The sequence below is a fragment of the Peromyscus eremicus genome, chromosome 13, assembly GCF_949786415.1.
Source record: "Peromyscus eremicus chromosome 13, PerEre_H2_v1, whole genome shotgun sequence".
Classification (NCBI taxonomy): domain Eukaryota; kingdom Metazoa; phylum Chordata; class Mammalia; order Rodentia; family Cricetidae; genus Peromyscus; species Peromyscus eremicus.
The window spans coordinates 3,812,528-3,836,678 of record NC_081429.1 but is presented as its reverse complement, the minus strand read 5'-3'; the positions used below and the strand labels follow the sequence as shown (position 1 = coordinate 3,836,678).

The window sequence follows — 24,151 nt, the reverse complement described above, 5'->3', positions numbered from 1 at the left end:
TCAGAGAGTCCACAGACTTTATTTCTGGGAGGAACACTTGGGCTTTCATATCCATCTAGCATAACTCTGAAAGGTTCCTGGGGCTTCGCTCAAGGCACCCAGAACTACAAGAAACTTCTAGGTAACTAGGCTAACTCTTCACTCATCCTGGACTGCCTCCTCATCTTTCTTCACTTCCGTGTTCTCTCCACCATCTTTCAGATTTTGGCGAGCAAACTCCTCAAAAACCAAATTTTCATCCTGAACACTAGAAGAAAAAAGACATGTTAGTCAGTGCTTACTCTGAAGCTGAAGATGAAATCCTGAATGAAACAAAACCACTGGTCTTTCTGCGGTAAAGGAACTAATCCAAGATGAATGTTTTTCCCCAGGATGAACAGGACCATACCATTCCCCAAGATGGAACAGGACCATGTCATCACCAGGATGAACAGGACCATGTCATCACCAGGATGAACAGGACCATGTCATCACCAGGATGAACAGGGACCATGTCATCACCAGGATGAACAGGGACCATGTCATCACCAGGATGAACAGGGACCATGTCATCACCAGGATGAACAGGGACCATGTCATCACCAGGATGAACAGGGACCATGCCTTTTTCTTCAGGGATTTTGTTTGTTTGTTTGTTTTTCAAGACAGGGTTTTTCTATGTAGCTTTGGAGCCTATCCTGGAACTCACTCTGTAGACCAGGCTAGCCTCAAACTCACAGAGATCCACCTGCCTCTGCCTCCTGAGTGCCGGGATTAAAGGCGTGCACCACCACCGCCCGGCATCTTCAGGGATTTTTAGGGCTTTTGTTTTCTTTTGTTTTTGTGACAGAGTCTCACTCTATAGACCAGCCTGGCCTTGAACTTGAAGTGATTCTCCTGCCTCAGCCTCCCAGGTACCTGTATTAAAGGTAAGCCATCACTCCTAGCTAAGACTGTACAAACAAAAGTAAGAAGAACGGTGTAAAAAGCTACAGAACAAAAGGCACATCTGGCATAACTATGTTATATATGTGTATGTGTGTATATATGTATGTGTATGTATGTATATATATATATATATATATATATATATATATATATGTATATGTCATCTCAAGTTCTTACAAGCAGCAGGACACAGGGACTCTGAACAGACATTCTGAGAGGAGTCTATGGGGAAAGGAGTCACACAACATGGGAAAACTCAGAGCAGCATTCAAATGGCTCACCTTTCCTTTGCTGTAGGCCCAGAAAGAAGGGAATGGGCAAAAAGGGAGATAGAGAGAGAGATCAATTAATTATTTTTTAATGAGGTTTTGTGTATCCCAGGTTAACCTTAAACTCATTAGAGGCTGAGGATGACCTTGAACTTCCAGCCTCCTAGACCTTTTTCAACTTTCAACTTCTTTTTTTTTTTTTTTTTTTTTTTTTTGAGATAGGTTCTCACTAGTTGCTAGGCTAACTTTGAACTCACAATGTTCCTGCTCAACCCCCTGGTGGCTGAAATGACAAGCCTGTGCCACCATGACTCTATCTCAAAATAACAAAATGAAGGCTGGTAGAGCACTTGCCAGGACCTTCTAGGCCTTAGATTCAACCCTCATTCCAATGAAATTTTAAGATAAAATAAAACTTCCTCTGGAAAGAGACACCCAAGAATTTTATTCTGTTGAGTAAAGGAACCTTGAGCCTGAAGAGGTAGGACCACAAGGATAGCAACCCTGACACCAGGTTTTGAGCCATTTCTCTGGCCCCAGCTCTCTGAAATCTTTTTTTTTTTTTTTTTTTTTTTTTTTTTTTTGGTTTTTCGAGACAGGGTTTCTCTGTGTAGCTTTGCGCCTTTTCCTGGAACTCACTTGGTAGCCCAGGCTGGCCTTGAACTCACAGAGATCCGCCTGGCTCTGCCTCCCAAGTGCTGGGATTAAAGGCGTGCGCCACCACCGCCCGGCAACTCTCTGAAATCTTAAGCACAAAAGATCACTGTTTCATCTTAAAATTACAAGTTGTCTAATGTAGGGTCTGTAATGACCAGACTGTGAAAATACTCTAAGTGAAGGGAGAATAACTCCACTTCTTCCAAAGTAAGTCACCTGTATTGAAAGTTCCAGAAAACAGCCATGTGGTGGTGGTGCACACTTTTAATCCCAGCACTCAGGAGACAGAGGCAGGAGGATCTCTGTGAGTTCCAGGCCAGCCTGGTCTACAGAGTGAGCTGCAGGACAGCCAGAGCTAACACAGAGAAACCCTGTCTCAAAAAAACAAAGCAAAAAAGAAAGTTCATTCCAGAAAACTACCCAGCGTAAGTGTGGCTTCAGGAGACTGTTTTCAATGTCTTTGAAGAGAACCAGGATATCTGAATCTCACACCATTAAAAAAAAGTTTTCTTGGTGGCTGGGGATGAGGCTCAGTATTAGAACACTTGCCTAACATGTGTGAGATGTTGAGTTCATCTCTAGGGGGAAAAAAGAAAGAGAAAAAGGAAGAAAGAGAAAAGGAAGGAAGGAAGGAAGGAAGGAAGGAAGGAAGGAAGGAAGGAAGGAAGGAAGGAGGGATTGTCACCCTGATTAGTCTCAAATAAATGTTTAAAATTGCATTTTAATGAGAGAAACATTTCTCCCAAAGGGAAGCTCTTGGCAAAGTCTACTCAGGGTTTGGGTCTACAATATTTGGCAAAGATACTTTGAGACATTATTTTTTGGCAGTCTTGCTATTTACTGTCTAGGCTGGCCTTTGCCATCCTCCTGCCTCAGCCTCCTGAGCCCTGGGATTACAGGCATACCCTAGCACACCTACCTCCATGTCACTTTTCTTCCCAGAACCTCCTAGCTCACACGCCATCCCATTCACATCTTTGCAGGGACAGTGGGAGAGCTGCAGTGTGCTCACAGATGTGTGCAACAATTGCTTCATTTTCTATCCACACAAGAGTGAGTGGATGGATCATCATGAACGGAGACGGTGGAAACCCAGGCTGACCTTTTCTAGTATTTTCTGTAATCTCATCACTATTACTACTTTCAAAAGTATGTATCACCTTCTAGATGTTGTTGACACTTCCAAACAAGAGACCTTTCATTCTACATAAAGCAGTACCTCGGGCTCCTCAGAGGGTTTGTTCCTGACATCATCTCTAAATCTAAATCAAGGTCTATGGACAGCAGAGCTTCCACAGTGACACTGTCCTTGCTTGGTAAAATCGAGGTCATCCATACTCAACAGAGAGTAGGAATGCTACACCCTCCACATGTAGACGGGGGTGGACAGGCCCAGGGCTCAGTGGGTGAGCTAGCTCTCCCTTCCAGGCCGATCTGGTCACCCTCTGGATGACACCCATGCTCAGAGGGATAGTCAAGGAAGACCAGAGATACACTGATGTACAATAATTCTGCCTGTGGTTAATGGGTGGGGTGCATCCTGGACCATGGGAATGACTGACCTGGGTCCTCGGGCTGTGGGTGCATGAGACGAAACGGCACCTCAGTGGCCACTTCACTAGAAAAAAGGAAGAATACAGGCTGGTGAGTGTACACACAGGCAGATACACACACAGTTACAGATCACACACACACACACACACACACACACACACACACACACAGAGAAAAAGATCACACAACACAAAACTGGGGCCTCTGAGATTCTCCAGAAGATTCATTCAGTGAGATTCAAAACAAAACAGACTTCAGGAAGTGGTCAGGCAGGAATTTGAAATGTATTCCCTGGAATGTGGTCTAGGAACTTCACTCAGGCGTGGCTGAGGCAGCTAGTGTTTTTAGTTCCCTGTATCCTGGCTGTAGTGAAGTGACACTGTGGGAAGAGACAAGGTGAAACCCTATAGGAAGGTTGGTTATTAAAAAAAACATTCATAGGGCTGAAGAGGTGGCTCAGTGGTTAGAGCACCTGCTGCTCTTCCAGAGGATCTGGGTTCAGTTCTCAGCACCTCCATCAGGCAGCTCACAACCACCTGTAATTCCAGGTCCAGGTGATCGATCCAACACCCACTTCTGGACTTCGCTGATAAGGCACTCATGTACACACCCCTTAAAAACTTAAATCTTTTTTTTTTTAAAAAAAAAAAAACAACTATTGACTGCAGCAAGACACATTTGAATACATTTTAAATTTTTATGTGAGGGTTTGGAGTGATGGCTCAGCAGTTAAGAGCACTGACTGTTCTTCCAGAGGACCTGACTTTGATTCCCAGAGCCCACAACGAGGCTCACAACCATCTGTAACTCCCGTTCCATAGAAACTAACACATTCTTCTGGTCTCTGGATATCAGACACACAAGTCGTCCACAGACACACTTGCAGGCAAAACACTCATATGCACTAAAAAATAATGACGATTATAATAAATAAAGAGTTACTGTAGTACACGGAAATCAACTAGAAGTTCAGTGTTCTAGTCCTCCTCATCCCTGGACAGCAGTCCAGAGGAGGTGGACCCAGTGACCACCTCTGGAAACCGCTGTCTGTGACATGCTGCTGTGGGGCCAGTGGTCACAGCCTCCACTTGCAGCTCCAGCCCGTGGGGACGGGGCAGAGGCTGCAAGTGGTAAAGGTACCCAACGTGGTGACTCCTCTGCTGAAGACTGACATCCCACCAGGAAGTCAGATAGTAAAAGTTCCTTTCATCAACTTCATGAAAGCGCATGCCACCTCCTTTTTATGCCCACTCCTCTGCTGTCCATCCCATGAGGCGACATGGCATGGCCTCTTTACTTACGTGACAGGATCTTGGAGCAATTTTAGGGGTCTAGATCTAAATTATATAATATGTATGAGTGTTATGGAGAAGCATGGCTATCAGAACAGAAGTCTGGAAAGCAAGACTATACTTCAAGACATCATTTCTGGGAGGTAAAAATTAAAACAGACAATTAACCCAACTTCTGCCATAGTGTATACATTACTCTTTCATACTTCTCCTCAAGGCTGAAAATAAATCCCTTAACCCCTCAGAATCATAATAATATTTTTTTAAAAATCTCTGTGAGGCTGGTACAGAGTGGGCACACCCATCTCCTGCAAAAGAGAGGAGCAGGGTCCATCATATCTCTCATACCAAAATGCTTTGAGGGACATTAGAATGTATATGAGAAGATGGGAAAGGTATCAGAAAGATGAACCAAAGGGAAATCCAGAGAAACTAGGAATGGAAGTGGAGAGAGGGGATGAGAAAACAGAGGCATCCCAGGACTCCTGTAGCCTACCCAGCCCTGAACTGCTATCATTGACCCAGGTGCATCCCAGGACTCCTGTAGCCTACCCAGCCCTGAACTGCTATCATTGACCCAGGTGCATCCCAGGACTCCTGTAGCCTACCCAGCCCTGAACTGCTATCATTGACCCTGATGCAAGCCAGGGCTAGACGACATGTCAAGTCAAACACAGAGGTGGGCAGTAAATGGCTATTAAGGGAAAAAGATGGCCCCAGATGACTCAGCTCCAGGCCTGCAACATTCCAACTCTCCACATCACAGAGATGCTAATCAGTCAGCCTCTTAGCCCAGGTGATAAGAGCTGAGACAAAGAACTATGTCAAGTGAATGCTTGTCTCAGATATTTCCAAACTTGTTGGTTCTTTGTGCATGGTTCAAAAGACATCTGTCACCATTCACCTTTGTCAAAAGGTAGAAACAATTCAAGTATTTGCTGGGAAGTAAAGTTTCCGGTGGTGGTGGTGGTGGTGGTGGGAGCCACATCTTTGTTAAAAATTCTGTAAGGCTGAATGATTGATTAAAAATTCCGTGACTATGGAGATTAGGAATATTGCAACTCTAAAGACAAATTTATCATGGTCTACCTTAGCCCTTAATAGCCATTCATTGCCTACCCTTGTGTTTGACCTGGCATCCTGTGACTATAAGATGAAATCTTTTGAGGGATATACAAATAGACCCCCTATCTTCTACCAACCCCAAAACTAAGAATGCTACCAGGCTGGCACCTGAGGCTTATTGCAGAGATTTTCCCACCTCACTATAACCTGCCCGACTGATGTTCCCACCAATGTATTTTTTAAAAAACCTTGATTTATGATTTTCTAAATCTAAAATCATAAATTTTACTACTAAAAAAAAACTTCATAAAACTGTCACCATCGTAGAATATGATATCTGGAGACCCCACTGTGTTCCCAGTTCAGCATCACTCATATTGAGATCCAGAGTAAACACTCTGTCATTCTCTTTGAGATGCAAGCTTACGTCAATACCACCAACAGGTGAATAAACAAAATGTGGTATATCCACATAATGGAATATTACACAGTCATAAAAAGGAATGTACTGTGGTAGATGCTACAATATGATTAAGTCTTTAAAACATTATAATAAGTAAAAGATGCCAATCACAAAAGCCACATATGGAATTTTTTTCTGACACAGGGTCTCATGGAGTCCAAGCTGTCCTAGAAATCCCTATATAGCTGAGAATAACCATGCCTCTACTTCTCTGTGCTCTCATTACAGGTACGTAACATCATTCTCAGTTTTATGCAGGGCGAGGAACTGAACCCAGGGCTTCACGCATGCTAGGCAAATGCCTTTCCAACTGAGCCACTTCCCCAGGCCCAGCAAAGGGAATCTATAGAGACAGAAAGCAACCAGTGGTTGCCAGGGTCTGTGGGAAGGGAAAAAGAGTGATTGCTGAACAAGCACTAGCTTTCTTTTACAGATGTTAAAAATGGTTTTAAAAAAAACAACCCTAGGTAGTGGTAATGGTTGAATGACATTGTAAATGTACTTAATTCTACTGTATATGTTTAAAAATGGTTAAAATGGTAAAACTTACTCTATGTGGCTTGTACCCACCCTACATACACAAATGACAGCTGGATGGAGTATATTAGTAATCTGAGGGCCGTGTGTGTGTGTGTGTGTGTGTGTGTGTGTGTGTGTGTGTGTGTGGTGTGTGTATGTGTCCCCTTGCCCACATGCCTCTTGGCTACTGGCCACACCTCTTAAAACACATCAGAAGCCGGGCGGTGGTGGCGCACGCCTGTAATCCCAGCACTCGGGAGGCAGAGGCAGGCGGATCTTTGTGAGTTCAAGGCCAGCCTGGTCTACAGAGCGAGATCCAGGAAAGGCGCAAAGCTACACAGAGAAACCCTGTCTCAAAAAACCAAAAAAATAAAAAATAAAAATAAAAATAAATTTAAAAAACAAAACAAAACAAACAAACAAACAAAAAAAAAAACCACATCAGAGTCAGCATGCATCATTTACAGCATCTTTGAGCACTGCTGCCCAGAAACTAGTTTTTACCAGTTTCTGTTCAGCCTCAGGCTCCTTTTCCTCAGTTTTCCGGGAGCTGAGTGGAGTAGGGAGGCAATGAGGCTTACCTGGATGTGAGCTCTCCTAGAAAGCTGGAAAACACAAAGCAAACAGCCACAGTAAGTCCCAGGGTTCAGACGGGACAGGCCCCACCCAGCCTGGTAGGCGTTTCCCCTCTTTCTCCAAAGGAGACATTTTTAAGGATAGAATCGAGCCTAAGCTACAGAACCGGAAGTTCTCAGCCACCCTATGGTGGCAGAGCACACCTGAGACCTCAGTCCTCTCAAGGGGCAGAGGGAGGGCAGTGCAAGTGAGACCTTTACTCTAGGTTATATAGTGAGCTCAAAAAATAAAAAAATAAATAAAAATAAAATCTTAAGAAGAAGAGAGAACTCTCAGCCACAGAGGACACTATGATGCACTGTTACAGCAGTCCCTGACCCCCGGCATCTGTTGGGGACTGGTCTCGGGGTTCCTTGTGAGAGTGTTCCCAGTCTCTTCAGAAGATGGTATCAAATTTGAATATGACCATCACACATCCTTCCCTAGGCTCTGAACCATCCCTGCTTTGCTTATGATGCCTAAGAGATCGTAGACTGTATTGTCTAAGGAATAAGCAAGGTGAAACGCCTTGATGTCCAATACAGAAACATTTTGTTTGTTGTTGCTTGTTTTTGAGACAGGGTTTCTTGATGTAGCCCTGGCTGGCCTTGAACTAGAAACTACTTTTTCCCAAGTACTTTCAGTCTGTCATTTGTTGAAACTGAAGGAAGAGACAGAATTCAAAGATATGGACCAGATGTCCAAAATGGACCCAAGCAAAATTGAGGAACTCTCTCCCTACTTAGAAACAGGGACATGCATGACCAAGCTAACACAGGCCCTGTCAGGGAAAAGGCCAGCACCTTTGCCTGTGGAATCTGAGAAGAAATTGAGAACTCAATTCCTTCCCTTCTGATGAGAGTAAGGATACTGATTTCACAAAAAAATAAAGAACTGTCTCTTAAGGCTGAAAGATAGTCAAGGGCTTACTCTTTTTTGTTTTGTTTTTGTTTTTGAGACAAGGAGGGTCTCTCTCTATACTCCTGGATGGCCTGGAACATGATATGTAGACCAGACTGGCCTTGAACTGACAGAGATCTGCCCGCCTCTGCCTCCCAAGTGCTGGGATTGGAGGTGTACACCACCACATGCGCATTTATACACATGTAGGCAGAATACCCATACACATAAAATAAAAATAAAAAGTCCTTAAAAGGAAGTCATTTCTTTAGAACTTTCCATAGCAGTACTTTCTTATGAAAAGGTAACTCCTAATCACGTGATTACATGTTAGGGAACGGAAGGAAGGAACCCCCTTAGGGACAGAAAAGTCTAAGATCTAAATAAACATTTTATTTGTTTATTTATTTGTAGTCCTTGCTTGCTGTATTTGAACTTGCAGCAATCCTCCTGCTTCTGTTTCCCAAGTGGCGGGATTACAGGTGTACACCAACATGCTCTACTTGATTTTTGTTTTGTTTTTAAGACAGAGTCTCGTGTACCCCAGGCTGGCCTTAAAATGTCTATGTAGCCAAGGATGACCTTGAACTTCTGAACTTCCTGTCTCTATCTTGCAATGCTGAATTACAGACCTGGGATACCACGTCCAGTTTATTGGGTGGTACGGATCAAAGGCAAGGCTTTGTGTCTGCCAGGCAAGCACTCTGCCAACTGGGCTGCACGTCCAGCCCCAATTTATAAAACAAAAACAAAATCAGAGTCTCACTATGTATCACAGGCTGACCATGCCTCTTAATCCTGCCTCAGCCTCCCAAAGTGGCTCATGCCACACAAGGAAGATTTACAGAGAGTTCACTGGCAGCTGCAAGTCTTTTTGAAATTTGAAAATTAAACTGATGTCATTCTTTTTTTTTTTTTTTTTAAACCGAGCAAGGCAATTTACTTTTGCAAAAGGATCCGACTGTCATTCCTGCCCATCAGCTTCCACTGTGTGTGCAGATGTACACCCACTTCCGCTCAGCGGTACTGACAGTGCATGTATTTGGGTTTGCTTTTCCAGTACACATCGCCTCCAACAAAACTGCAGAGGCCGGCAAATGGAACCTCGCCAAACTCTATGGAGGCATCAGCAAGGCACTTCGGGTTTCCTTTGCTGTCCACCTACCAGTCATTCAGGAGAGGAACAGGCCAGATGGAGCTGGAGCACCCATCACTTACCCTGACACTGTGAGCTTCACCTTGATATGGTAGGACACCAGGATGCCCATGACAGTCCGATCGATGCCCTCCTTGATACTGCCCAATCAAAAAGAAGGAGAAGGATTATGAGAATAGAATTCTGAAGATGTCGTCTTGGAACTGGAGAATTCCATAGATTGGCCACATGTCTTTCTCCACTTGTGGGGCTAAGGAGTGGGTTTTCTGCATTTTTCCCTGTTCACATTCGGCACAGCATCTGTCCTCCTTCTCAAGGCTCAGCTTCTGATCTATTTCATTCTCCTACATCCTCCTTCTCCCTGCCCTGCCCACCATTCATAGCTGCCGAATCCTCCCCTGAAGCCTGAGTTCAGTCCATCCAGGTTCCAGCTTCAGTAAGCAGTCTGTGAGGTACGTTTGCCACATCCTACCCAGCTATGCCCTGAGGCCTCTACGCACCACCCTTCCCAATTCCAAACCTGCCCAGAAGGCCCTTCTCCTGCACCCCAATACCTCCAGCTATAAAACCTTCCTGGACACAGCCAGGTAGGACTGCCTGCCTGCTCTTGTGTTCTGCTCATGAGAAAGGCACAGGGACACTCTCCTATAACTTGATCCCAGGATCATGATTGTTCCTGTACCCAAAAGCTCTGTGTGCCCAGCAGCCAGCAGGGCACCAACAGCAAGGGAAAGCTCACTTAAGTGGATGACAAGGAGCATGAGATGTGACCAGAGTGAAGGGTAACTCCAGGCTCAATGATCACGTATGGAATTCCCACTCTCAACCAAGTTCCCCATTGGGTATTTCGTCACAGTTTATTATCTCCTATGACCCAACATGGAAGACTTAAGTATCCCATGATGTCTGACAACAGGAATTATGAGATGAAAAATAACCATGAAATCTAGCTAAGCTACTATGAACCACAACAAAAATCTCAATGGAGAACTCTGAAGGCAGGAGGCAGAGGGAAGTTGTGCTGGCAGTCCTGGGATCTGGAGCCAGGCACGGGGAACTGTGTCCAGCCCCAAAGGCCTTCTGCTGGATCCTGTGCTCTAGGACCACAACACTCGCCAAAGAGCATCACCGTCTGGTGGGAGGATGGAGGCACAGCTGAGACCACGCTCTTGCTGGGATTGGCTTATAAACCTGTGCCATATGGAAGGCCCAAACACAGGGAACAGAGCATGCCTGGGACTGCCAGTGTTCTCCCCATCACTTTCCTGAGTGGGAGCGCCAGTGCAGAGTGGACTTGCTCAATAATTAACTCATTCAGGAACCCTCCACAAGTTTCTCATCCTGGTTCTACTGAGGGCTCACTGCCCAATGTATAAAAAGTAAGCTCAGTTACAGCTTCTTCACAAAGGTGTGGAGAGGTGTGAGTGTTTGTAAACCACCCCATATGTTGTAAAAATGACTTCGTAGAAGTGAGTACCACTGGCATCAGCTGATTGCTCCCTTAAATTGATCTAGGGCATCATTTTCTTTCCCTGGAATTTCATAAGCACAGCTTTAGAATCTTACAGAGACAGTTGGCAAATTATCCTCAGAAAATCCCTTGATTTCCACCTTCATTCTGGCAAATATTCATTGCCCCACTACTGGCCTCATATAATGTGAGCTACAGGTCCATATGAGTCAGAACACTTCCTCTTTCTCCTGACATCACCTCTGAGGGCAGCCTAGTAAGGCCAGAAGGGAGCCCCCAGCACATCCTATGGGAGAGAGAAGTAAGGTCTCAAGCCTAGATCTTGGCTCCTGCCTCATACCTTCAGCATTTAGCAGCATACAGTCTCCCAGCAAATCAAGCCCAGAAGGGCAGCTAGCAGCTAGCTTCAGCACGGAGATTTTCCCCCTAGAACTTTTGCCAAAAACCCAGCTAGTGGTTCTCCAAGACAGAATAGGCAGACAGAATCAGCTCTTCTTTTCCTGAAAATCTGGTGCCTATCAGCAGCCAGTAGGTCTTCCAATCTTTCCAGACGGAAATGAATGAATGAAAATAGCCAAATGCGGTAACTCAGTTTATGTGTTCAGGGTACCACATGAGCTAACAATTCTTTTGGATGTAACTGACACTTCCGGAATACTCTGAGTGTCAGACACCACACTTTACACACACTGTCCTAATTAGTCATCACTGGCGTGTGAGATCGGAACTGTGATTACTCCCACTTGACAGACAGGAAAACTCAAGGAACGTGGCCATGGCCACCCAGAGGGCAGGCAGTGGCAGTGTGGTTGGTGTAAGGCTGATGGGCAGCCCCGTACCAGCCTGCACTGATGGCCCGTTCGCAGACAGAGCCTACAGGACTCACATGGTGCTGGAGGCCAGGTTTGTGTCCTCATGCTTGATCTTCCCATCCAGTGCAATGCCTCTCCTCTCTCTGTTGTTCGCCAGCAGGGGCACCAGCACCAGTGTCTTGGTCAGAGTGCTGTTTGGCTGCACTTTTTCTCTTGAGGAAGAACCACAGAGAGTTGATGGCTGTCACGGCCACCATCCACACCTCAAGATCCTATCTGTCACGAGCATTTTCACAGTCAAAGCCCCCTTACAAGGTAAAGGGGATCTCTGTGAATTCAAGGCCATCCTGGTCAACATAGCAAGCTCCAGGATAGATAGAGACCCTGCCTCAAAAAAAGAAGAAGAAGAAGGAGAAGGAGAAGAAGAAGAAGCAGCAGCAGAAGCAGCAGCTGGGTGGTGGTGACACACACCTTTGATCCCAGCACTCGGGAGGCAGAGACAGGCAGATTTCTGTGAGTTCGAGGCCAGCCTGGTCTACAGAGAGGCTTCCAGGACAGGCTCCAAAGCTACAGAGAAACCCTGTCTTGAAAAACCAAACAAACAAAAAAAGAAAGAAAGAAAGAAAGAAAGAAAGAAAGAAAGAAAGAAAGAAAGAAAGAAAGAAAAGAAAAGGAAACGAAAAAAGCTCATACAGGACCACTGTAGCCCAAAACTGTCCATAGAAGGACAGTCAGTGTGTGACTAATGGTGGGCCTATTATCCAGGCAGATCACTCTGCTTTCATTCAAAGCAGCACATCTCTTTCTTTACTAGGGCTTCTTCAGAGGCCAGTGGCTTTCCCTATGTCTGATAGATATAAGGAACCCTGGGCCAAGGGACAGTTCTGGGACTCAGTTGGGGACACAGCATTCCTGGGATCCCAAAGTGGCCTCTGGGCTGCAGTATTCATTCTACAGTTCACATACTAGGCACCAGACCTGGGCTGAGGGCAGAAGGCGGGGTGGGGCCTGCAGATGTCGGCTGGAAGCATCAGGACCACTTCCTGAATGAGTTCCCAGACTTCCCACGGGAAGGGCTTCCCTGTTTGCTCCCCGTGAGGAGTCTAAAGCAGCTCTGGCTTCTCCTGTCTCTGGTGGGTGAGTACAGGAAGCCCTTTGCAGGGTTTTGTTTGAGCTAGGGGTGGCCACATCCTCTCACCTGGGTCATGGTGGACTCTCTCTCTCCAGCTTGATGGTCACGAAGGGGGCCCTGGGGGCTAGCATGATAGCCTTTACTGTAGTGGAACTTTCTGAAGGACAATGCCAGGCCCACAGCTGTGCCTAGGGCAATTAGGATCCCAGACCGCGTCAGCAGCAGCATTTTTGAAGTCAGGTTTGACCTGGTTTGAGGAAGCCTGCCCACCAGAGTCCCAAGGGCTGGGTGTGTCTGGAAGACTGACTTGGGTGCTACAGTCTTCTGAGTGGTTGAGACCACTATGAGGATTAGTCTTAACGGGATTTTCTTGAGAAGTGCCTAGGAGATTTGAAAAGCACAACTCTGGATGTGTCTGTGAGAACATTTCCAGAGAAGATTAACCCAGAGGGGAAGATTGCCCTGAATACAAATGCCACCATCTCATTGGCTGGAAGCCTGGCTGTAGTCAGAAAGAGAAAAGAGAGACACCCTACTAGTGCAGGCATGCTGTTTCCTGAGCTGTTCTTCTCTGCCACGCCCACCTGCTGTGACAGACAGAAACTATGAATGGAAACAGGTATTCCCTCTGAGAGTTTGTTTTCTCAGGTATTTGCCTCAACAATGAAAACGCTAATGTGATCTGACCCCATTTCTAGACTCCTCTTGCCCTCAGGGAAATCTCAGAATGGTTTTCACTTCCCTGAGGATCATTTGGTCTAAAAAGCACACAAAGTTTTGAATGAGAAACAGGAAATGGGAGATATGTATATATGCATATATATATATATATATATATATCAGAAAAAAAAACCCTCTTATCAGGACAATGAGCCCCACAGTTGTGGAGTATCTGCCAAAAGGCAGCCAAGGCCAAGACTCCCCACTCCTTGAACCAAATGTGAACAGACCCAGCCTGGCATAAGGAAGTCAGCTATGAGGTGCTCTTTTCTTTCTTGTCTTTCTTTCTTTCTTTCTTTCTCTCTTTCTCTTTTTCTTTTTTTTTTCCGACTTCATTTTATTATTATCTTATGTGTATGAGTGTTTTACTTGTATATATGTCTGTGTACTGCATTCGTGGTGCCCTCAGAGGCCAGAAGAGGGTGTGATGGGATCTCCTGTTACTAGAGTTACAGACAGTTGTGAGTCACCATGTGGGTGCTGGGAATTGAACCCGAGTCCTCTGGAAGAGCAGTCAGTGCTCTTAACCACTGAGTCATCTCCCCAGCCCTGCTCTTCTCTTTCTTAACACTCTATACTACACTTAAACGCAAGGCTGTCTTTGTTTTGAGTAGTAGCTTTCTGTGGGTCTAAATATATAACATGATGTTTTTCTTTAATATGACCTCAGGTTTTCTTTCCTTAGTACCCAACCCTCCCTTTCACTCTAACCTTCCAGTCACCCTGGTAATGTTTTCTGTATAGAACATGCTAGTTAGACAAAGCAGAGAAGCATATCCAAGCCTCTCTACCCTGCCCGTGAATTAAGAACTTGACCTCAAAGCCAGGCGGTGTGCTTGTGCATGTGTGTGTGTGTGTGTGTGTGTGTGTGTGTGTGTGTATGTGCATGTGTGTGTATGTGTGTGTGCGTGTGCGTGTGCGTGTGCGTGTGCGTGTGCGTGTGTGTGTGTGTGTGTGTGTGTGTGTAGGTGCACACAGAGGCCATTGGTATCAGATTTCCTGGAGCTGAAGTTATAGGCATTTATGAGCCATATAACAAGGGTGCTGGGACCAAACTTAGGTCCTCTGTAAGAGCAGTATGTGCGCTTAACTACTGAGCTATCTCCTCAATTCCTAAAATATCTTTATTAAACCCCAACTCTACTATATATAGTACAGCCCTACCCTGGGCTGATAGCTCATTTAATCATCTTCTGGGGGCAGAAAGAGCACCCCATTCCTATCAACAGATTCCAAGGATAGACAGAGTCTGTGATGCTCCCATGGTGACATTTCTCCCTAGATATCTCCTCTTTGATCCCTTGTTCATGAAGCCTTATCTTGCAGCCTAAGAGATGGGCCCCAGGGGTGACTTGCTTTGTAGCCCTTGATGTGAGAAAAGGGGAAGAAAGCAAAGGCCGGGGGGCCTGGAGGGGCATTCTAGTTTCCTCTTGAGAAGAGGAAGTTGACAAAGTGGGCTGGCCGCCCAGGAAGTGGGAAGCCAACCGAGACTTACTGTGTCTCCTCTGCGGCCACAGGCTTGACGTAATAATCACTTGAGTAAAGAACCACATTGGCTACTTGTTCCACTGCAAAGGGAAGACAGGAGGGAGGTGAACAGGGTGGGCCCTCACACCTTCCAGGAGACACACCATCTGATCGAGTTCTGGCTTTCTCAGCCCCCAGCTTAAAGGCTACAACTTTTCAAGGTCTGGTTTCAGGCCATTGCTGCACCAGTGACTTGCTCTGAGTTAATTCCCACCAAAACACTAGGCTCTCAGATGCAGCTCCCAAGAGCTCCCCACTCTCCTGCAAGCCCATGATCTGTACTGGGTGTCCTTATCCAAAGGCATGGTGTCTCCAGCATCCCAGAACTCACCATGTACTCGCCTATAAACCCAGCCCATTTCCATCATCCTCCATCTTACAGAAGGAGTACTGTCTTCCCAGTCCCTAAGCTTTCTGGAAACCTGCCCAAAGCAACACATGACCATCCACGGTGTGATATGGTAGACAGAGAGGATGGCTCGGCATCCTGACTACTTAGGCTCAAATCTCTGTGGGGGAAATTTTTTTAGTTCCTCTAAACCTCAATTCCCCCACCAGGAAAATGAGGAGGATGATTTCGTAGTCCAGGTCTGAAGAAGAAAAGAAAAGCTGGCACTGGGGAGATGTTACTAAGCCTGATGTCATGAGTTCAATTCCTGGAACCCACACAATGGAAGGAGAGAACTGACTCACACAGGCTGTCCTCTGATCTCCACACATATTCTGTGGCATATGCACACACACACACACACACACACACACACACACACACACACACACCATACACACACAGACAATAAATGTAAAACGAAGATGGGCTGGGGAGATGGCTTTGGGCCTTGAGAGCACAAAGACCTACACTAATTCTCAGGTAGACACATATCCCTGCACTTGGGAAGCAGACACAGGGGAATGAATCCCTAGAGCAGAGCTTGCTGACCAGCTAGCCTAGCCTCCTTGGTGAGCTCCAGGCCAGTAAGAAATCTTGTCCCAAAAAAAGTGTATGTGTGGAGGAGTGATACCTGAGGAACCAGACTCGAGATTGTTCTCTGGTCTCTACATGCATGTATATGCATGCACACACATGATGGTACACACCTGTAAATCCTGGCACTCAGAAGACAGAGACAAGAGGGACTCTGCAAGCTTGAGGCTAGCCTCGTCCACCCAGCAAGAGAGACAAGGAAGACCCCGCCTCAGAAAACAACACAATAACAATGAAGCTGAGACTGGTGGCCGATGCCCACAAGACTTGGAAGGGCAAGGCAGAGGATCAGGAGTTCAGGGACAGCCTCAGCTGCAACCTGAACATCCGAGACCCTGTTGCAGCAAGAAAAACAAAATCAGGCTGGAGAAATGGCTCAGTGGTTAAGGGCATTGGCTGCTCTTCCAGAGGTCCTGAGGTCAGTTCCCAGTAACCACATGGTGACTCACAACCATCTGTTATGGGATCTGATTCCCTCTTCTGGTGTGCATGAAGACAGGTCACTCATATACATAAAATAAATAAATACTTTAAAAATCAATTAAAAACATTGTTGTTTTGGTTTTTCAAGACAGGTTCTCACTGTGTAGCTCTGGCTGTCCTGGAACTCACTCTGTAGACCAGGCTGTCCTTGAACTCCTGAGTGCTGGGATTAAAGGCGTGTAGCATCACCACGCTGCTGAAAGAAACAATTTAAGGCACCCATCATGTGCCCAACTTATAGAAAGCTGTTAACATTTTGTTTCAGAAAATTCAACAGCTTCTTTTAAGGTCATTAGTTTTGCTACTAGTATTCATTAACTCTTGAGAGCTATTTTTATTTTGAAACAGGTTTTACTGTGTACCGAAAGCAGGCCTAAAGCTCACAATACTTCCCCAGGCTCCCAAGTGCAAGGCCTGGCTGAGACATAATTTTAAATACCAGTATTTGATGATACTTTATCAGTTTTGCTGCTGTTTCTCAAAGTTTGCTTCTGCTCTTTCAAAGTTGAAATTATAACCGCAAGGTGACATTATTTCTTAAATTTGCATAATTGAAGAGAGCCATGTACATGTCAAGGCACTTGTCTGGGGGTCAGAGGACAACTTGTAGGAGAGTCAGTTCTCTCCTTCCACCATGTGGGTTCCAGAGATCAAACTCACATCACCAGGCTGGGAAACAAACACTTTTACCAGCTCATCTCACTAGCCCAAGGAGGCATTCATTCATTATTATTAAGAGGAGGACTCTTTGGGGAAGTGATGTGGTCGTGGGAATGGACACACTCATGAACAGGATGAATGGTTTTATAAAGGAGGTTCCAGGAACTTGCTGGAATATGAGGGCCTCATCACACCAATCTACCAGCATCTTGATCTTGAACTTCCCAGCCTCCAGAACTGCCAGAAATAACTATTTGTTATTAGCTGAATATAGTGGCACACACCTGCAAATACCAGTACTAGGGAGGCAGGGGCAGGAGGATCACAAGTTTGAGGACCACATCTTAGTGTGTGTGAGAACCACCTAATTTATGGTATTTTTGCTACAGCAGCCTGAATGGACAGATAGACTCTACCACATAGACCAAGGTATGACACTACATACAATATGCTGAATAACTCAGTCCTACAGAGAACTACACTGACATAAAACAAGGCTAAATTAATATTCATATTAGCAATAAGAAAAAATATAGAATCTCTAATATGCACGCACACAATCTGAACTTCATCTTTGATGGACATATAGGGAAAGAGGAACATGTTAGCCCACTATCTGTTGCTATAGCTGAATACCATAGACAATACTACTTATAAAGAATGGGGCCGGGCGGTGGTGGCGCACGCCTTTGATCCCAGCACTTGGGAGGCAGAGGCAGGTGGATCTCTGTGAGTTCGAGGCCAGCCTGGTCTATAGAGTGAGATCCAGGAAAGGCGCAAAGCTACACAGAGAAACCCTGTCTCAAAAACCAAAAAAAAAAAAAAAAAAAAAAAAAAAAATGGAAGTTTAATTAGCCCCTGGCTCTGGAACCTGGGACTCCCAAGTGGTGCTGGCATCAGATAAGGGCCTTCCTGTTTGATCATAATAGCAGGAGACCTCAAATGGTGGGGGCAGGGCAGGTGTGCTAATTTAAGCCTCTTTACTTCTTACAAAGCCACTAATGTCATTACAGGTCCTTCCTCATAACCTCATTTGACCCTAGCTACTTCCCAAAGTCTTACCTGCAAATATCATTAATGTATGAATGTGAGGATTAAGTTCCAAACACATAAACTTTCAGTGGACACTTTGAAACTACAGCAGATAACTGGACTGCACAACCACCTGTGGTTTGCATAAGACAAACCCTATTCACGTGCGTGCGTGCGTGCATGTGTGCACGTGCACACTGAAGATTACACTCCTGAAGGACCTTGCCTATACCCAGCAAGCATGCTACAAACTGAGCGGTATCACTAGCTTTTTTAAAAGTGGGATTTCACATAATGTAGACTGGCCTCTACATGAAGCTGTGGCTGGCCTTGAACTCCTGATCCTCTTGCTAGCTGAGCCCAGCTACAATGCCTATTTTAACATTGAAATGCCTATATCCTTTGTCCTGGGTAACCTGGGATGGCTAATTACTCTGACATTGTAAATCTACCTTCTCGTGGCCATCAAATATTTTAGTTGGAAGTTGAAGTCTGAATTTACTCTCCTAGGTCAATTCATTGTGGGTTTTGTTTGTTTGTTTGTTTGTTTGTTTTGCCCACAAAGACCTACATACATATTTTGTTGTTGATCTATACTTTTTTTTTTTTTTTTTTTTTTTTTTTTTTTTTGGTTTTTCGAGACAGGGTTTCTCTGTGTAGCTTTGCGCCTTTCCTGGGACTCACTTGGTAGTCCAGGCTGGCCTCGAACTCACAGAGATCCGCCTGGCTCTGCCTCCCGAGTGCTGGGATTAAAGGCGTGCGCCACCACCGCCCGGCTGATCTATACTTTTAATGTTTTGAGACAAAATATAGGTATGTCACCCAGACTGGCCTCAAACTCATAATCCTCCTGCCTAAGTCTCCTGAGTGCTGGGATGATAGGTATGTGCCATGATACTCTAAGACCTGCACTTGGATGGGCTTTGAGTTGAGGAAATAATATATAGGAGCAGTAAGTGTGAGGTGGGGGGCACTCCACTGTAGTACACAACAGGGTTGATCCTCACTAGATGATCATTCAAGGTGAGACATCTCACTTCACTATTCATGAAGCACTCCTATGTGGGAGCTCTACTTAGTGCCTGTAGGCTTGGGAAGAAGGGCAAGGAGCTACTACTGTGGGTACCAACTGGGACTCAAGGGTGGGATACCAGGAGCCCACAGATTAAGCCCCATGTTTTCAATACACTTGCTGTATTTATCAATAGAAACTCTCACTTGCCCAAAAAGGGAAATGGGGCTAGAGAAATGGCTCAGTGGTTAAGAGCACTGGCTGCTCTTCCAGAGCATCCAGGTTCAAGTCCCAAAACCTACAGGGCAGCTAACAACCACCTGTTCCAGGGGATCTGATGCCCTCTCTGGCCTCCACAGGCACGGCATGCACATGGTATGGACACACACAGGCAAAACACCCATACACATAAAATAAATAATTAAACAAGCAAGAGAGAGAGAGAGAGAGAGAGAGAGAGAGAGAGACGCTTCTCCCTGGACTTCCCAAGTGAGACCTGGCTCAGAGGGGTGTCTCTGAGATGGCATGATCACGGGAAGATGGGAAGGGCATCTGTAGGAGACAAAGCACCAAGACAAAAGACAACCTAAGAGACCATGATGGTGAATACAATGACTTGTTTTGAGGTAGGGGCTCAACATAGACATATCTAGGTATGTTGCCCAAGCTGGCTTCAATATAGACATATAACCAAGGACAACTTGAACTTCTGATCTTCCTGTCTCTACCTCCCAAGTGCTGAAATTTTAGGTATGCACCACCTACTTTATGTGGTGCTGGGATTGAATCTAGGGTTTCCTGCATGCTCTACGAACTGAGATATATCCACAGCCTGAATGCGATGACTTTTAAGGTCCTTCCCTCTTTAAGGTCCTACTGTCAATGGTAACAGCAACCACAGGCAGACGCAAGGACACAGGTGAGGTGGAGGCTTATCAGATCAGAGTGGCCCCTAGGAAATAGCATGAGGTTGAGTTCTAGAAGGTCCTACCTAATACTTTAATCTTCTTCACAGTCTTCTCTGTGTTATTGGTCACTGTCACAGTTACAGGGATGGGTTCCCCATGGAAATATATCTGAAAAGTGAGAGAGACATCAGAAGAGAAGAATGGAGTGCAGTGGGGGTAGAATCTTTGATCTGAGGACTCTCTAGACCAAGATTTTCTTAATCTCTTTCCAATAAATAACCCCAGTATTAGAGAAACTAAAATGATAGTGACATTTCTTCTAGAGAAGGGTATGAACATGTTCAGCCGTATCTGCAGAAGGCCAAGGGGGTTGAGGGGTGTGATGGTTAGCTTTAATTGTCAACTTGACACAACCTAACATCACCTGGGAAGAGTCTTGATGAAGGATTGTCTACATCAGGTTGGTCTGCGGGCATGTCTGTGGGGAGCTGTCTTCACTGTTAATTAATGTGGGCAGAGCCAGCCTCACTGTGGGCAGTCCCACTGTGGGCAGCACCATTCTCTAGGCAGGGGGTCCTGAACTGTATTAAGAGTGGAGGAATCAAGTTGAATGTAAGCAAGCCAGTGAGCATGCATGCATTCATTTTTCTCTGTTCCTGACTGTGGATGTGATACGACCAGCTCTTTGAAGTTCCTGCCCTGACTTCATTGTTTGGAGATGGGATGTGTGAAATGAAAAGAAGGCACTAGGAAAGCTGGCTGATGGAGCCTTACCTAGCAACACCTTGTGCTATCCAGCCCTGGGTGGGCACACCCACACATGTATACACACTACATGAGGCTCTGGCTAACCTGTGTATCACTGACTCTGGACCACAAGAGCCTTACCCAGCTGCTCTTCACCTTCTACTACCATGACTATCCTCATCGATGACATCATTCTTAATATGGCTGCCGTGTGAGTTTTCTATGAAATCTGAATTTTCCAAGGAAGTGAGCAAATTGAAGTCGTACAGTGAGCAATGCTGCTTTAGAGACGGGGTGGAAAACGGCCAAGGTGGATGGGAGAGGATGTCTGCTTCTAATCTCCACAGCCCCCAGTCTATTGTGATAGCCAACAAGTGCAATGGTAAGCCATGGTGGCTCATGGTGACCAGCTCCAGATCAATGGAAGTAAGCTGGCAATTTGCAAACATCTATGATTCCACCATGGCAGGAACAAGGTCACTTGTGATGCGTCCACACAGTGAGGGGGCTGTGGTCTGTACCCCCAACCTGAATCCCCACGGGGATGTGGATTACCTCTTTGCTGAGGGAGACTGAGAGATGCAGGGGCTTGTCAGACATGAAGAACTGCCAGGCTGCCTCAGCACAGGGCTGGGGACCCATCTCAGGAGGGGCATGCTGCACTTTCCGGATCAGTAACCGCACAGAGCTCCTGAGGAGAAAAGGTCCAGGGGTCCTGGTTGGTACCCCACCCTCACCCATCCCCCAGGCTTCAAAGTGGCCTCCCAGGGCCCTCTTCCATGATCCCAGGAGCTGAATGCTGAACCAGCAATGCCCTCAAGGATCCCTTTCAGCCTGCCAGACTCAGCTTAGCCTTCTCTCAGGAGAGCCTGTATCAACGGTTTCAGATGACTTATGTGACCAGGCTTTAGAGCGCCATGTAACTGTGACACATTGTCACTATCACAAGCATCAAAATCACAGAGCTTGGGAGTAGAGTGCTTGCCTAGTATGTACAATATGATGGGTCAGATCCACAGCAAAACACACAGCACTGTGAGACATGGGTGCTGAGTATGAGGAAAATATTGGAAGAGATGGGCTAGGTGGAGACTTAGGAGTGAAAGTGAGTCATCAAATAAAAAGGAGACATAAAGTTGGGGGGAGGGCTGGGAGTATACGGGAGAAGTAGAGGGGAGGAAGGGAAGTGGAGGTGTGTATCGTCATATTTTACTTCATATATGCATGAAATTCTCAAAAAAAAAATTTAAAAAGAAAATCGAGCACCTGGTTGGTAGGAGGGCTGTTTATTGGTGACAGAGATTCTGTTTGGAATGATACAAAAGCTTTGATCTGATGATGGCAAAACGTGAATATACCTGGTGTTACAGAGTTATACATTTAAAGTGGTTAGAATCATAAACTTCATAGTGTATGTAGATTATCATAAGTTTAAAAAATGTTCTAAGAGCCAGGTGGTGGTGGCACACACCTTTAATCCCAGCACTTGGGAGGCAGAGCCAGGAGGATCTCTGTGAGTTAGAGGCCAGCCTGGTCTACAGAGAGAGATCCAGGACAGGCATCAAAACTACACTGAGGGCCAGGTGGTGGTGGCGGCGGCAGCGGCGGCCGCGGTGGCGGCGGCGGCGGCGGCGGCGGCGGCGGCGGCGGCGGCGGCGGCGGCGCACGCCTTTAATCCCAGCACTCAGGAGGCAGAGGCAGGCAGATCTCTGTGAGTTCGAGGCCAGCCTGGGCTACCAAGTGAGTTCCAGGAAAGGCGCAAAGCTACACAGAGAAACCCTGTCTTGAAAAACCAAAAAAAAAAAAAAAAAAAAAAAAAAAAAAAAAAAAAAAACTACACTGAGAAACCCTGTCTCGAAAAAACACCAAAAAAAAAGTTCCAAGAAAGAAAAAATAGACATGGTATAGCCTGGCATTCCAATGCTTGGGAAACTGAGGCAGAAAGACCACCCTCATGAGTTCCAGGCCAGTCTTGGCTACAGTATGATACCATTTGAAAAGAAAAGAAAAAAAAAAAGACTAAAAAGAGAAAATAAATAAATTAAAAGAAAGAAAATGAAAGAAATGACCCGGAAGGTTTTGGGGCCCATGGGTCCCTGAGGTTGCCAAGTTCACTGTCATTCTCTTTTATCCCCCAGCCCATATTATTAGTTATTGCCCCCAACCCACTTATAAATGGATGATGGTTCAGTTTTTATCTGCCCTGATCGGGGGCTCCATGAAGCCAGCCACAGGAAACCTGCGGGGAGAGTTCGGCCATACCAGGATAAGGTGGGGCTGTTTCTTGTCCCTACCTCTATACCACCCAGACCCTCCCCAGTCCCACAAGAGGACTCTTACTTCTTGGGGATCTTGTCCTCTTCACCATCTGTGATGTCTGTGGCAAATGCTTTGACCTCAAAGTCGACCCCACAGCTCTGTTGGAGACAAGTGTCAGGGCAGCGGTTAACACCTCCCTTCCCAGGAGCTAGGACAGAAGGTCACACGTGCAGGCAGACCTATGACCCTAGCTTTTCATCTTAGCTGGGTCTTTCTTGGGGTTGTTCCATGAGACTAGTGGAGAAGTGTACTAGGAATCCAACATCAGCATGATGAGTGTCCTTGTTAGGGTTACTATTGCTGTGATAAAGCACCATGACCAAAAGCAAGTTGGGGAGGAAAGGTTTATTTGGCTTATGCTTCCACAACACTGTTCATCACTGAAGGAAGTCAGGACAGGAACTCAAACAGGGCAGGAACCTGGAGGCAGGAGCTGATGCAGAGGCCATGGAGAGGTGATGCTTACTGGCTTGCTCCTCATGGCTTGCTCAGGACCATCAGCCCAGGAATGGCTCCACCCACAATGTGCTGAGCCCTCCCCTATCAGTCACTAATTAAGAAAACGCTCTACAAGTTTGCCAATAGCCTGATCTTATGGAGGCATTTTCTTAACCGAGGCTCCCTCCTCTCAGATGACTCTCGCCTGTGTCAGGTTGACATAAAATTGTTCAGCACAAGGAGTAAGCGGGGGCTGAGAGTCTTACAGAAGGACAGCTGTCAACATGCCTCCCGAGATATGCTTCTCAAGTCCTGGTACATCCATGTCTCCCTCTACTTTCTTTACAAATATACAACCTGACCCTGTAAAAACTTCTGACAAATGCTGCACACAGCAGTGGGGACAGACACAGATGTTCTTGGGGCTGGGAGCAGTATCCATGAATGTCCTGCAGTGTTGCAAACATTCTGACCTCAGTGGCTCCTGC

General features: G+C 45.9%; 1 protein-coding gene across 1 annotated transcript in view; it reads right to left on the bottom strand.

Moving 5' to 3' along the window:
- The window catches only part of Sag (S-antigen visual arrestin), a 39,492-nt gene continuing 15,341 nt past the window's right edge, over positions 1-24,151 (bottom strand). The window contains exons 6-15 of the mRNA XM_059278723.1: positions 23,247-23,323; positions 21,462-21,597; positions 20,243-20,327; positions 15,048-15,120; positions 11,775-11,912; positions 9,480-9,557; positions 7,328-7,351; positions 3,416-3,471; positions 1,209-1,218; positions 1-247 (exon numbers count right to left, since the gene is read on the bottom strand). Coding sequence (XP_059134706.1) covers positions 139-247; positions 1,209-1,218; positions 3,416-3,471; positions 7,328-7,351; positions 9,480-9,557; positions 11,775-11,912; positions 15,048-15,120; positions 20,243-20,327; positions 21,462-21,597; positions 23,247-23,323 — 786 coding nt within the window. The 3' untranslated portion in view covers positions 1-138. The remainder of the gene's footprint in view (positions 248-1,208; positions 1,219-3,415; positions 3,472-7,327; positions 7,352-9,479; positions 9,558-11,774; positions 11,913-15,047; positions 15,121-20,242; positions 20,328-21,461; positions 21,598-23,246; positions 23,324-24,151) is intronic.